This window comes from Dipodomys ordii, unplaced genomic scaffold, assembly GCF_000151885.1.
Source record: "Dipodomys ordii isolate 6190 unplaced genomic scaffold, Dord_2.0 Scaffold101, whole genome shotgun sequence".
Classification (NCBI taxonomy): domain Eukaryota; kingdom Metazoa; phylum Chordata; class Mammalia; order Rodentia; family Heteromyidae; genus Dipodomys; species Dipodomys ordii.
The window spans coordinates 1147034-1162252 of NW_012267317.1; the positions used below are offsets into that span (position 1 = coordinate 1147034).

A 15219-nucleotide genomic window follows, 5' to 3' on the forward strand; every position below is an offset into this window, starting at 1 on the left:
ATCTGAATATGAAGTCATGCACTGTTCGTGGGAAAATTGAGAAAATAGCCACTCACATCTTTTTTCTCTAGGGTTGAATTTCCAGAAACCTGGTTAAGGAAAAAATTAACCATTCAAGTTCCTAATCTAGATGAAACTCCCAAATTCAACTAATCCAAACTCAAAACTACAAGTCAAAAATTGTGCATTAAGTTCCTTAATGGTCAGGACTGTCACATGCCAATCTATAGGACACTGTATCTGAATAGACTAAAGATAACCAAAACTCCCCTCTAGATTTTGAAAATAACTTACTTCACATATAACCTTTTTAGGATCAGAGCTTTCATTCATTTTAAACACAGAAAGTTCTCAATATTAACCAATGCTATTATCTCCCCCCCAAAAAAAAGAGAAAACTGGTTTTTTTAATCAAAATATTAAAAACTATAGCCAGGCACCAGTGGCTCACGCCTATAATCCTAGCTACTCAGGAGGCTGAGCTCTCAAGATCATGGTTCAGAGCCAGTCGGGGCAGGAAAGTTTATGAAACTCTTATCTCCAATTAACCACCAGAAAAAGCTGGAAGTGGTCCTGTGGCTTAAGTGGTAGAGCACTCACCTTGAGCTGAAGAGCTCAGGGGAACTGCTCAGGCCCAGACACAAAAATTAAAATAAAAAAAAATACATATTGCCAAGCTCACTGGTAATCACAACTACTTGGTAAAACAAAAAGGGAAGAATTGTGGCTTGAGGCCAGCTTGGGCAGAAAGTTCATGAGAGCCCCTTCTCAACTCACAGCCTGGAGCAGTGACACAGGCCTGTCAAACAACAAGGGAGGCTGAGATTGTCAGCATCGGATTCTTGGCCAGGGTGGGGAGAAGGGTCCATAAGACTTTATCTCCATCACAGGAAAGCTAGATATGGTGGAACACGCCTATGAATAGGAAGCCCTATGTGGCTCAGGTACATACAGGCAAGTTTACCCTGAAAATGGCAAGTGAAACAAACAGGACTGGCTGTTTCTTTCATTGGCTCTGAGATACCATGCCAGGTTAGCCAGTCAGAGGCCCTGAATTCAAATTATAATACCACCAGAAACCAAAAAATCATGAGACAAAATAGTATTCCCATAGCAAGATGTTTTAATCTCAGTACCAAAGAAAGTAAACAGCATTATACAACTATGTAAATTACTTATCTCTGTACAAATCCTGAGACTGACTTCTATCACTAGAAGATAGTTTATGCAAATTTCGACTTATCTACTCCTGTGCCTCATCCTCAGTATGAAGTAGTCTAATTTTGGGGAGGTGCTAATAGTTCTGTGAAGCTTGAACTTGGGACCCGGGTGCTGTCTCTGAGCCAAAGCACCACTTCTGGTTTTCTGGTGGTTAATTGAAGAGTCTCACAGATTTAACGGCCCCCTCTGGCTCTGAACCCTGATCCTTAGCTCTCAGCCTCCTGAGTAGCTAGGATTAAGGCATGAACTACCAGTGCACAGCCAGACCTTCTTATTTCTGGGCATTAGGACTAATCCTAGCTTGTGGTTACAGGAAAAAGTGTGTTTCCAAACACTAAGCTTCTCATCACAAGTATAGGTGAAAGTGTAAAACATGAACATCTGTCTCTAAGGACAAGATAGAGTCTTCAGGCAGATACTGTACAAGTCAACACAGAAAGCTGCTCTTCTTCACATGGTACTACACTAAACAGTTAGTTTATGAAGATGGCTACAAGTTCTCTTTCTCGTTCCCATCCTGTTTCCTCCTCCTTCATTTTCTCATCTAAGACTTACCTAGACGTTTCTGAAGTTATGATATAAAGTTGTCAGTTGATCTAAACCCAATTTCTTAGCAATAAAACATTTCTTAGAAACTTACGATGGTTCTGAGAAATTCTATCTAAAGTTGACCGTGAATAAAAGGAGGTAGAGTAAAAGTCCCAAAACATGAGGTGAAAAGAAACAAAAATGCATCAGCAAGAGACATTGGTAACAGCAGAAGAAAGACATGTCAGCTTTGGATCTGAGCAGGGTGAACAAGGGAAAGAGCTCCCAGCTATTGGCAGCCCTGGAGGGAGAGGTGGGGAACATTTTTCTCCTTGGTCTTAGGCCCCATTATTTGGCTGTGGCATTGATTACCTGCATTTAGGACCAGAAAAGTGAGCCCAGCTGAGCTCCCATGGGTTGCTATGAGGTCTAAGAATATTGTAACGGAAGCAGTAAGGATCTTGCCCTATTATCTAGCAAATGAACTACACACTACCCACATGCAGTTAAAGCCATTTCCTAATGTTTAAAAAAGCAGTATAACTTAAAGCTGTCGGGTGCCTCGAATACAAGAAAAGATTTAAGGCAACTGCTGTAAATAAAAGCAAGTATATGCTGTGTGCCACTGGCTCACACCTATAAAGCTGGCCACGCACACAGGAAGCTACAACCTGGAGGAGTAAGGTTCAAAGCCAGTCCACGTAGAAAAGTCTGACATACTACATCTTCAATTACCTAGCAAAAAGACAGCCTGGAGGCCTGGCTCCAATGGTATAACACAAGTTCAAGCCCCTGAACTGACAAAAAGGTAGAGGGGGAGACAAGGGAGGGAGATGGGGAGGAAGGGAGGGAGGCTCTAAAAAGAAGGAAACAAAACAAAGGTCCTGACAACAAAGAATTGAAGGAATGAAATAAAAATTATCAACACAGGCAAGCTGGGCATTTCAAAATAAGGACATTATCACTAACTGGGTGAGTGAAGTGGCGTAGAGAGAAGGGACATGATAGGCAAAATCAGGCCATACAGCCTGCTGGTTCCAGAGAAGAAAGATTCCCACTGCTACCATTACAATATTCTTAGACCTCATAGCAACCCATGGGAGCTCACTTTTCTGGTCTTAAATGCAGGTAATCAATGCCACAGCCAAATAATGGGGCCTAAGACCAAGGAGAAAAATGTTCCCCACCTCTCCCCTCCAGGGCTGCCAATAGCTGGGAGCTCTTTCCCTTGTTCACCCTGCTCAGATCCAAAGCTGACATGTCTTTCTTCTGCTGTTACCAATGTCTCTTGCTGAAGTTTCTTCTCACCTCATGTTTTGGGACTTTTACTCTACCTCCTTTTATTCACGGTCAACTTTAGATAGAATTTCTCAGAACCATCGTAAGTTTCTAAGAAATGTTTTATTGTTAAGAAATTGGGTTTATCCAGGTGCTGGTGGCTCACGCCTGTAATCCTACTCAAGAGGCTGAGATCTGAGGATCGCGGTTCAAAGCCAGCCCAGGCAGAAGAGACTGTGAGACTCCTATCTCCAATAAACCACCAGAAAGCCAGAAGTGGCTCTGTAGCTCAAGTGGTAGAGCGCTCGTCTTGAGCTGAAGAGCTGAGGGACAGCGCCCAGGCCCAGAGTTCAAGCCCCACGACTGACCAAAAAAGAAAAAAAGAAATTGGGTTTAGATCACCTGACAACTTTATATCATAACTTCAGAAACGTGTAGGTAAGTCTTAGATGAGAGGACACTGGAACAAACTTTACCTAGAGGGGCGGGGCATGACTATTAGTGAGCACCAGGCTGTGGCTGATATTCCATAGCAGCACTTGCCTACAGTAACATTTAATTGATTACTTCTGGAAAACAAGTTACCACACTAAACACTAAGAACAGAAGAACACCCAAAAGCAATGGCCATGAGACAATAAAAGTACAAAGTAAAACTGTTTTAGTCAAGAATGATTCCTGGCAACCTCAAGAAGTGTCTCAAGGATGGCTCGTGTCTCTGCCCAGCATCCCCACGCCGGCGGAGGACAAGCCTGGAACTAACGGGATAAGGGAGAGCAGCATGGACTTGAGAAGCAAGTCATCAAGACATAGCAAGCTTAACTAGCTTGCTCAAACCCTGTGACTCAAGACAAACAGCCATCTCCATCTGGTAGGATGACTTCCACAGTATCACAGCTGAGCACCACTTCACACCCTGGAGTCACCTACAGTCAATTTTCTTTTCCTGTGTGATCAACCATAATAAAACTATTAGGAAATCTGAAATAGGATGGAAGGAAGGTGGAAGATAGGCAAAAACATTACCCAAAGTTTCTGGAATGTTCCTCCTCTCTCTAGTTACATCTGAGAGCCTAATAATTGTTCCTTCTTTTCTTTCAGTTTTAAAACGTAATCGACCAGATTCTTCATCATCATCATCTTCTTCATCTGACTCTTCTTTAATATCCTTCTGCAGTTCCAGGGTTTCCATACCTCCCTATATGGCAGATACAAAGCAAACAGGGAGAAAATATTGAGTTCATATTCACTCATTTAATACTAGATATGCTAAAATTGTTTTAAGCTTTAAGATGTAAAGATGCTTCCAAATGTCCTAGTATAAGATCATGTGAAATGCTAGGCTAACCCTAAAAAAACACAAGTATTAGAATTAATGTTGGAAAAAGCATAAAGTCATGTTAACATCCAATGTTCTATACATTCCTGTTAAACTTCTTAGGGTCATTTCCAACTATTCCTATGGGTCCTGAGTCCTAATCCACATCATGGCACATCAAGCTGAATGTAACATAAGCCAAATTAATATTTATGAATTCCACACCAGTTAGATCAACACGAATCTTCTAGAGTGTGAGCCGCATGATAACCTGTGTTAGATGGCATATCCTTCCAGCCACATGGGCTCCACAGTTCAATTCTTGGCCCTTATAAGAAAGCAGTCCAAACCAGCTATCGAGGTTGCTGCTGCTCTACCCTTCAGGGTCTGTCTTTATCATTCACCACCTCCTTCCTTATTCACCTCATTTAGTTCTAGAGTTAACTTACCAATACTTACGTTGTGTCACTTCTTCACACTAAAACCAAATTTCATTACATCAAGTGTTTGCCACAAAAAATTCCCTCTAATCTCATCCTAAACTAGCTTCTTTAGACAATTCTGGCTGTCAAGCGTGAGAGTCTGTGAACTTCCCTCCGAGTTTTGTCAGCTAGAAGATAGGTGCATACAGAATGTGAGATTCTTTAATCACTTTTTCAATATAGCTTCGTTTATTTTTTGTTGCTTTTTTTTAACTCAGGGATTTGTACTTGCTAGGCTCAAGTTCAATCACTTGAGCCATGCACCTAATCCTTAACTACTTCATGAATTTAATGAAAACAGAATTTGCCTTTCTATCCTTGTGATTTATAATTCAAAAATATCATTTACCTTTAGTAGAAATTTATAAGTGCCCAATAAATTTTAAAATAACCCCATAATGCAATCATTCTATATTCTTCCTTTCCTCAATATTTTTCACTGTAAAAAGAAAAACCACAAATGAAGTCTCTATGACAAACACAACAAGTGGAAACACATCTTCAGGAACTCAAATGCCTAAAAAGAGAAAGACAAAGGATAAACCAATTTCACTGTAGCCTATATAATTTTGTTTGTAGCTACAATGTTACCATTCAGCTCTGAGGTTCAGTCTGCTGGAAAATGCTAGAGCATGAGCATCTCCAACTCTTGTTGTGAAATATTGATTTCTGTTTCCTGGGCATCTGAAATCAGAGTGTGTGGTGGCTGTTAAGACCATTGTTGAGGTCCAGACTCTAGTATAGTCTCTGCTACCTCCAGATGCTACAGACAGTGCTGCCTCAGATCACTGTATACCAGTCACTAAAATGTTCAAAGCAGATTCTGATGTGGGCAGTCCTAGGGTGGAACCTGAAATTCTGCATTTCTCACGAGTTCTCAGGGGAACCAATGCTCAGGACTATAGATGACACAGAATAGTAAGGCCACAGAGGAGAAAAATTACCATCGTCAAAGCAAAGAGACTATTACAGCCACCCTGGAAATTCAAGTAATTGTGATTGCAGCTCCAAGACTTTACAAACAAATCCAAAAGCAGTGACTAGACAGAGTTTGTAAAGGTGAGGTGGCCCCAGCACCTCAGCTCTGTAGTGGCACTTGGGCTAGATGGCATAGACTGCACCAAGGAAAGTCCATCCTGAAGAAGCAGGGTGCTGGGGCCTTGTGCAACCGTCTGCTCAGGAAATCCAAAAGAAGGTACTGAACAGGTTGTGGGTGCCATGATACACCAAACCATAACTTCACCAAGGAAAACATGGAAACATTCAAGGCCCTTTGAGTGACCTTGCAGATCCACAGTGGCCAGGACAACACAGATGCCACGCTGCTGCAAGCCTCCCTATGCGGCTGTACAACAGGGCTCCGACCATCTGCCTAGTCCTCACTGTGAAGCAACAAAACATTGCTTACCAGACTCCACAAGTACAGACTGGGGGCAGATATGAGGGGGCAGCCTCAGAAGACCAAACTCATGGGGAGAGGCCTTGTCAGCTTTAGTACCATGGGCCAGGTATTCGCATTCAACAATGCATTTTATGATCCCTACTTGCCGGGCGAGACAGAACAGTCTCTGGACATGAGAGGGTCTACACCCTACAGACCTTCTCTATCAGTGACTATGTAACCCTGGATATCAAACTCAACAAACATAACCACCACTCTACTAGCAACTTGCCTCAAACAGATGAAGCAAGAGGCATTCCTGATGAATTTAGGAGGAAGCCTTAGCCCAGGCCCCCAAAAAGGGTGGGATTTGAGGGGCAGCTTTTGTCATTCATGAAGGACACTTTAGCTTTGTTCAGGGTCCACTGAAAGATCCACCAAATTTCATCTGTACTCCCGACATGGCCCAGAGTGGTGAAGCAACCTCATGAGAGAGGAGGGAGGCGGCTGCCATGGAGACCAGCCGAGCAGTCTCAGGTCAATCCCAGAAAGCTTAAAAAACTTGGTAAACAAAGAGCTCTGTTTGTTTTAATCACATCAGCTCCCTGGTAATGAACAGCCAGCGATCTGATCCATAAGGAGGTCCCAGGTGCCACCCACATGCAGGTGTCCTGAGGAGTCCCTGCAGCCCCAGAAGCACTGGCCTCGTAGGCATCCCAGTGAGTCATGCCCCGCCCCTCCCAAACAGGCCACAAACACACAGAGGTAATCAGAAGAACCCCAATGAGCACGAGCAGAGAGTGATGAGAAGTAATCACTCAGATAAACCTGGGACCAAGAGAGGAAATATGGATAAACCAAGAGAAAGAGTTTGAGTCTTTTTCATTGATCTCGGACATATACATTATTGATGCTGTAGTGTCAAGATTAGAAGAGCTAGAAAACTGAAGGTGTAGTCTGCTTATGAAAGCATTAAAAGTCTAGGACAAGAACTACCACACACTAACTTCTGTTACTATGTGTTACATTTTCATCTGTGCCTGAAATCACAAGTAGAGACCTTTCCTCCATCAATGTTTTGGTCACAGCAGGTCCTGAGCATCTTGCTCTAGAATTGCTGCATCATGAGTTCCAAAAATAATTTCCACCAAAATAAAAAATACTGAGCTAGGTGACAGTGATCAGGCCTGTAATCTTAGCTACTCCGAGGCTGAGATTCAAGAATCAATAGTTCAAAGCCAGCCTGAGCAGGAAAATCTTGACATTCTTATCTTCAATTAACCACCAAAAACATCGAAGTGGAACTGTGGCTCAAGTGGTAGAGCAATAGTCTTGAGCACAAAAGCCTAGAGACAGCGACCAGACCTTGAGTTTAATAAGCCCAGCACAAAAAGGCAAGAAAAAAATGTCCCCACCTTATAACTCTAGTTCTGAGCAGAAGTGTCTCTTTCACATCTGAACCGCTACATACTGCGCAGGAAGGTTGTTGTAAATTCACTAATTACCTCTGATGAGGCAAAAAAGAAAAATATTAAGTTTCATAAGCTGTTTTTACTCAAAAATACTTTCTCAGTTTCAGATCTTCAGCAGTTTATTGAATACAAAGTCTTTGAACCATAAGCATTCCTTCAGTTCTCAGGAAACTTTTTATTGTTACTTGTCAGACTATCTATGAACAAACCCACTTTTTTAGACACTGATAAGTTATTTTATACATGTGAAGTGTTATTAAATGTGATTGATTTTTTACAAATCATATTAAATTCTCATCAATTATTTACATCTTCTATTCATAGTCTTGTGAATCATTGCCTTTTTGTTTTAAAAGATGGCCTATTTTGAACCTTTGTACAATATGATACATTCTTGGTTCTGTGACAAAATTATAAACTATCCCAAACAGAAGAATAGTAGCTATCAGAAGTATTTTGCATCTTAATGTGAGTTATTGTTATTGTATTTGTTTATTATAAAGGTAGGCATTTAGTGTTCAGTGCAGTTTTCAATAAAATTAAAATGTTAGAAAAGCACTTGGAATTCAGCAAAATAGAAAATAAGATAATACATCACAACCAATTAGAATTCATATAAACACAAGCTTGATCTAACATTCAAAACTTTCCCCCCTTTCTTGGAGATGCTGGAGTTCGAATTTAAGACCACATGCTTGCTAAGCTTGCACTCTACCACTTGAGCCTCTAGCCCTGCTGCTGTACTGGTTATTTTGGAGATAAGAAGGGTGAACTCTGGGGGGCATGGGGGAGGAAGGATGGGAAGGGATGGGAAAGGGAAACAAAGGAGGAAGCTACAATGCTTGATAAAAAAAAATGTACTCATTATCTCTCCCATGTAATTGTAACCCCTCTGTACAGTATTTTCACAATTAAAAAAAAAAAAAAGAAAAAAGAAAAAAAAAGAGTGGTGAACTTTTCTGCCCAGGCTGGCCTCAAACCATGACCATCCAGATCTTAGCATCCCAAGTAGTTGGGATTATAGGTGTGAACTACTGACACCTGGTGACAGGTCTTATCTAGGAAAGAACTCCAAATCTATGAAGATGATCCTTTTCCTTCTCCAAAAACTGAAGTTTAAGTTCCCAGTCTTCCCCCTTACTTTGAAGGGTTGCCCAGAACTGCTTCCAAATAGATAAGGGGAAGAAGAAAAAAGAAGAGAAAAGAAAAAAAGGAGAAAAGGAAAAAGAAAAGAAAAAGTATGCAGTGGCAGACACGGGCTTGCCCAAGTGATGAAGATGCAGCCACCACCAGTAAAGTCATCTCTGTATCCCACAGTGACGTCCTAGATGCCACCATGTGCCTACTGCCACAAACCTAAGAAAAGAGTATGTCAGCTCTGCAGTACCTACTCTTCATGAGCCCTAACTTCAGTCAAATCCTTAGAGCCACACTGCAAGATATTCTACCAGATACCTGGCTCACACTTCAGAGTGTTAAGGTAATGAAACACAAAGAAAAATCTGACACACCCATACCACAGAGAACAAAGGGGACACATGACAACAATGGCACCTGGAACTGGATCCCATAAGAACACTCATGGGAAAACCAGAGAAATGTAGTTATGGTTATAGTCTTAAGAAGCGAAACTAATCCACAGTAATAAGATAAAGGATATAGAAAAGGTATGCATCAACATTTCTGATTTTTAAAAAACTTGAAGCAAATGAGAAAAAGGAAAAAATAAAACAACTTCATCCAATCTGAACACACAACTTCTAATAGCGTACTTAATGACTGGTCAATTACCAAGCCTCTTCCCCTAACAGCAAGATCTTCTGCACCACAAAATAAGGCTTGGGGGGAGTGGGGAATAAGGAGGGATAAGTGGGAGATAAATCAGGGATGGGGTAACAATGATTAAAAACAAATGTACTTATTGTCTTACTTTTGTAACTGTAATCCCCCTGCTCATCACCTTTTTAATACAAATAAGTAAATTTTAAAAAGAATAAAAAAAAATTGTAAAGAATTTAAATGGTCCGTATTAACAGACATCATGGAGATTATTATGTTAACCTTCCTCATTTTATCAAAAGATTAAATGCTATCTAGTTAAAAACCATAGCCAGACTTTGGTAGATATTACCAGATACATTCTAGAATGTATATGGAAAATCTGACCAAGAATAGCCAAAATAATCTTGAACAGTATTAGTGGATTAATACTACTTGATGCCAGGATACACTAGTCCAGACTATAATACAGACATAAATGTGAATCAAAGAAACAGAAACAAAGACTAGAAAAAAAGGCAGAAGCATAGAGTCCACAAGCACTACGCCACTCACATAGGAAAGGAAGCCTGCATACATAACAAGTCATGGTGCAACAATTACATAAACGTGTAGAAACAATGTTATCTCATATCCAGCTGAAGCAGACCGAATCCTAAACTCCTAAACTAAAGCTAGGCAAAAATAAACCTTCGGAACTAAATCAGAATGAAACTTTATAATCTTAGGATGAAGAAATTTTTCTTAGGTAACAAACTTACTTTATCTTCATAAAAATTAAAATTGTTTACTCAAGATAAATTTGAGAAAATGAACACACAACCCACAGGCTTACAGAAAGTATTAATACCCCACATTATTGGTCAATAATTTGATATCCAGATTATAAAGACAACCTTCTACCACAATGACCACTCCTTAGGACTAAATGAAGAGCAACATCATCAAATAACAGGAACAATGAAGACTCTCCTACAGTCTGGGGAGTAGGTTAAAAAAAAATACCATCACTTTGGAAAACTTTTTGGCAGTTTCTCATAAAACCAAACATATACCTTGTCTCAGTGATGCCACCAAAAATATAACCACAAAAAGATGAGTAATATCACAGTAGCAAAACATAGTATAAACATCCCAAATATCTAATATCAAGAAAAGGTATTAGTAAGATATATCCATAAATGGAATAAACTGATAGATGTAATTACTTGAACTTCAGAAACAAGTTTAGCAAGACATGAGACACATGATTTCATTCATATGAAATTCTAGATGGTAATCTGGATACATGCAAAGCACCAAAATCTACTGTGCCCCTGAGATAAAAAAAAAAAAACAATTGATTCCTGAATGTAAACTATTACAATTTTAAAGTATTTTAAATGGTAATGTAAAACCACTTTTTTTTTCATTATATATGCCAAAACTTTCTGAATTAGCAAGCCTAATTTAAACACACAATAAAACAGCACAACTAGCACTAATGCAGCTATATAATTAGAAAGGATGATTTTGGCGGGGGGGTCCGGTCGTGGGGCCTGAACTCTAGACCCTGGGCGCTGTCCCTCAGCTCTTCAGCTTAAGGCTAGCATTCTACCACTTGAGCCACAGCGCCACTTCCGGCTTTTTTCTTATGTGGTGCTGGGGAATCGAACCCAGGGCCTTCAGCATGCAAGGCAAGTGCTCTACCACTGAGCCACCTTCCCAGCCCCAGAAAAGATGATCTTTACAGTTATTTTCCACTTTGTTTTAAATATAGTGGTTTCTGTGCATTAACCAAGCAAACATTTTATATAAAATAAACCATCTAAAATAGGTTTTTCAATTAAAATTAATTCACTTTTTTTTGGCTCAAATTCAGATTCAAACATTGGACCTTTACAACTCCTACTACACTGGAGTCAAGCGAAAACTGCAACTTAATTCCTCAGTCTGTCTGAGTCAAGACAGAACCGTGCACTGCTGCTACTGATAACAGAGTACAAAGGGTACTGTTAATACTGCAGACATCTAATTTAAGAGAAGGAGCCAGGCAGGTGCTGGTAGCTCACACCTGTAATACAGCTACTCAAAACAGTTAAGAAGGATCAAAATTCAAAGCCACATGGGCAGGGAAGTCCAAGAGACAATATCTAAAAAATAAACAGGAAAAAAGAAAAAAGAAAAAAAACAGGCCTGGAGGCTTAGCTGAAGTAGTAGAGTGCCAGCCTAGCAAGCAGATGGCCTGGAACTCAAGTCCCAATACTAACAGAAAGCAAGCAAGAAAGAGAAAACAAGCCAAAGAACTAGGAAAATCAAAAAGCAGGAATGTGTGGCTATTGAGGCCAGGGCTCACGCCCATAATTCTAGTTACTCAGGAGGCTGAGATGATGGTTTCAAGCCAGCCAAAGAGCAAAGTCCTTGAGAAACTTACCTACAAATAACCACCAAAAAGCCAGAGGGGGACTGTGGCTCAAATGGTAGAGCGCTAACCTTGAACAAAATAGTCAAGGGACAGCAACAAGGCCTGAATTCAAGCCCCAAACAAACAAACAAAAAAACCTGAAAAGGATATAATTTATTCAGACTTAATACTATGACTCAATAGCACCCCAAAATCAAAGCTTATAAATGCACTAAAACAGTAGGCGGTATCAACTTTTTAGCATCTAAAATCCTCCAAAACTATCTTTTAGGTTAACAATGCAATGATTCTACTTACTTGAAGAATATATGCCCAAATTACCTGTTGCTACAGAAAAAGACTACCTACAATAAAACCATTAGACATGCTATCCACAATGAGCAATTCAGAAATTCTTCAGGAAACTCTAAAACAAACAACACATACAAGCTAAATTGAAACCAATAATAAAAAAGGGTAAAATATTAAACTTTTAAGACTACTTTTAATTACTAAACTTTAAAGGCATACATTTTTAAAGCAAATAACGTATTTCTTAGCAAATGGTATAAAAATATGCAACGTTGATTTGGATTATCATACATTTAGCTTTTTCAATTGTCTACTGAACACTCAGGAGATTCCATGTAAGAGGTGACAGCAACTAGAAGTCACAAGAGTCCAACACAGCCTCTAATTGCCTTGCAAATAAGAGCATCAAATTATGGAACTACCCACATCTTCTTGCTTCTTCATAATTTAGAAGACAAAATACTTTTATTTACATAGATTACTTTTTATTTGCAAAAACAATTAACAACACTGTCACTTTCTCCTTGTCAAAAACAAAAAAAAAAAAATTTAAATCAGAAAATCCTATATAATAGTTAAGACTAATCCTATCATCTACTTTGGATTTTCTTTATCCAGGTTCTAGCTTATAGGGGGTGGGAGAGATTTACATATTCCACACATTTTGCTTCAATTTTTATTTCACTGAATATATTTTTATAAGCTCATTTGCCTATTCTACTTTTGAATCCTCATATTATCTGCCCATCTTTCATAGCATATATCCAAATATACAATGTACTGAATATTAACTTACTAGTTTTGTATACTAAAATATTCATCCTCAGGCTTGTATGCAAATGTTTCCCTATATTTGTTTAACTCTGATTACAGTGTTTAAGATCACTTGTTTATGATCAGATCACATTTTTTCCATATGGCTTAAAACTCCTAACACCAAAAGTCTAGATACTACTAATCAACACCCAAACTCCCAATTTTAGTTGAACATGTTGTCACTTTACTAAAACACTTATCTCTAGCTTGCCCTGTTAACAGGAAGAGCGCAAGACTGAGGTTTAATTTGTGATGTCTATGATTGGTATGTGAGAACTCTGAAACACCCAAAAGGGTGACCTTGGACCCTTTCAATCTTCCTGCAATCCACCAACAAGAACGAGGCCTGGAACTTATTACTTAAATCTGAGAACCAAGCCTGGTTACCTACCTGATTAATGCTGAGGCCAACAGCAGATCCCAAATGCCTTCAGGCATCTTTTGACACTAGTGGGATATAAAACTAATATTTGGGGGCTGGGATGGTAGCTCAGTGGTAGAGTGCTTGCCTTGTATGCATGAGGCCCTGGCTTCGATTCCTCAGTACCACATAAGCAAAAAGAAAAAACCTGGAAGTGGTGCTGTGGCTCAAGTGGTAGAATGCTAGCCTTGAGCTGAAGGGCTGAGGGACAGTGCCCAGGCCCAGAGTTCAGGCCCCACGACCAGACCCCCCCCCAAAAAAAAACAAAAACAAAACCTAATATTTGGTTTTGTGTCTAGTAAGCCTAATGGCTTAATGATTAAAATGCTTTCTCCCAACATATTTAAGGGTGGGGGAAGGATGATTATATGTACATGAAGGTTAATGCTGAAATCTTTAATCTGAGATTTCACATTGCTTTAAACAGAAATCTCTTTTCCCCAAAAGAGGAATCTTTTCTCAATCTGTCTGAAACGTTATGCCTATTAGTGCGTTATGCTTTCACTTAAGAAAAAGTTGTCTGTTTACTAATGTTCCTCCAAAGACCCCTTCCTTCCTCTTCTCCCCTAGCATGTGTACCTGACACTTCCTGAGCCTCTCCTCCCCTAGCATGTATGCCTGTCATTTCCTTCCTCCCCTCCCTTAGTGTGTGTACATGCTGTAACTTCCCTCAGTCTTTTTTCTCTCTTCCCTTTCCCCACTCCCAGAAGGCACTGAAAACTGGAAGACAAGTAGCCATTTGTATTTTTAACAGTTTAATAAATACATTCCCAAAACTAAATTTCAAGTTATCTAGATGTACAAGCCATGGGCTGTCACTTCCAGGAGGCACCAGGCAACGTAAAGCTTGTTAACATACTTTATAACACAAAAGTTTATGCACATCTCCAGAGACCATTTGAAGATTGAAATTTATAAAATATTTCCCCATTCCAAAATATACTACAAACAAAATTTAAGAGAACAGGAAGGGAAATAAAGATAAAAACTTTAATACAGCACATACTAATAAAAAGAACTAAATTAATGGGCACCAAAGGCCTTGTATTTCTCTGGGAATGAGTCCTGTCGGCTATGCTCCTTGCTTTCACAGGGTTAATTTTCTTTCACCTAGTCACTCCTTACAGGGTTTGACTAGACTGGTCTGAGCTTCATGCTACAGAAGTCGTCGGGGAACCAAGCCTGCTTGCGCCTGTCTTCTTAAGCTTTTAAAGCATCTCCTTTAGCTTTGCTGGGGTTCCTGGGATACACAAATTTTCCTACAGAGTCCCTTGTGTACTATTATTTTTTTTCTAACTCTCAAGTTCTTTCAAATAGCATCAAATGTAGCTATGGGAGCGAAGAAGGGGTACACCCAGGAACCAGTTCTGTTTGTACCAGCACATGTGCTCCTGGTGCATTAGGAAAGAGCCCACTGGGTCTCTATGTAACACACCAAATAAATGCGAAGCCAGTAAATATCAGCCTTGGTGATCGATCTCTCGAGATCAGAGAAACCACATTAAGGAAAATTACTGAGAAATAAACACTAATAAGGACATCTTTTTAAGAAAACCAACAAGAAGCCAGGTGCTGGTGGCTCAAGCCTATAATCCTAGCTACTCAGGAGGTTAAGATCTGAGCACCACAGCTCAAAGCTAGCTGAGCACCACAGCTCAAAGCTAGCTAGGCAGGAAAGTCCTTGAGACTCTTCATCTCCAATTAAACAAGGAAAAATCTGGAAGTGGAGCTGTATAGTTCAAATGGCTGAGCACTAGCCTTAGAGCAAAGAAGGTGAGGGACAGGGACACTAACACACACACACACACACACACACACACACACACAC

The 15219-nt window shown here is 39.9% G+C and overlaps 1 protein-coding gene across 1 annotated transcript in view; it reads right to left on the minus strand.

Moving 5' to 3' along the window:
* Rbm33 (RNA binding motif protein 33) overlaps window positions 1-15219 on the minus strand; it is a 97706-nt gene that overhangs the window by 45509 nt on the left and 36978 nt on the right. Inside the window, exon 8 of the mRNA XM_013027207.1 lies at window positions 4054-4225. Within this exon, the coding sequence (XP_012882661.1) occupies window positions 4054-4225 (172 nt within the window). The remainder of the gene's footprint in view (window positions 1-4053; window positions 4226-15219) is intronic.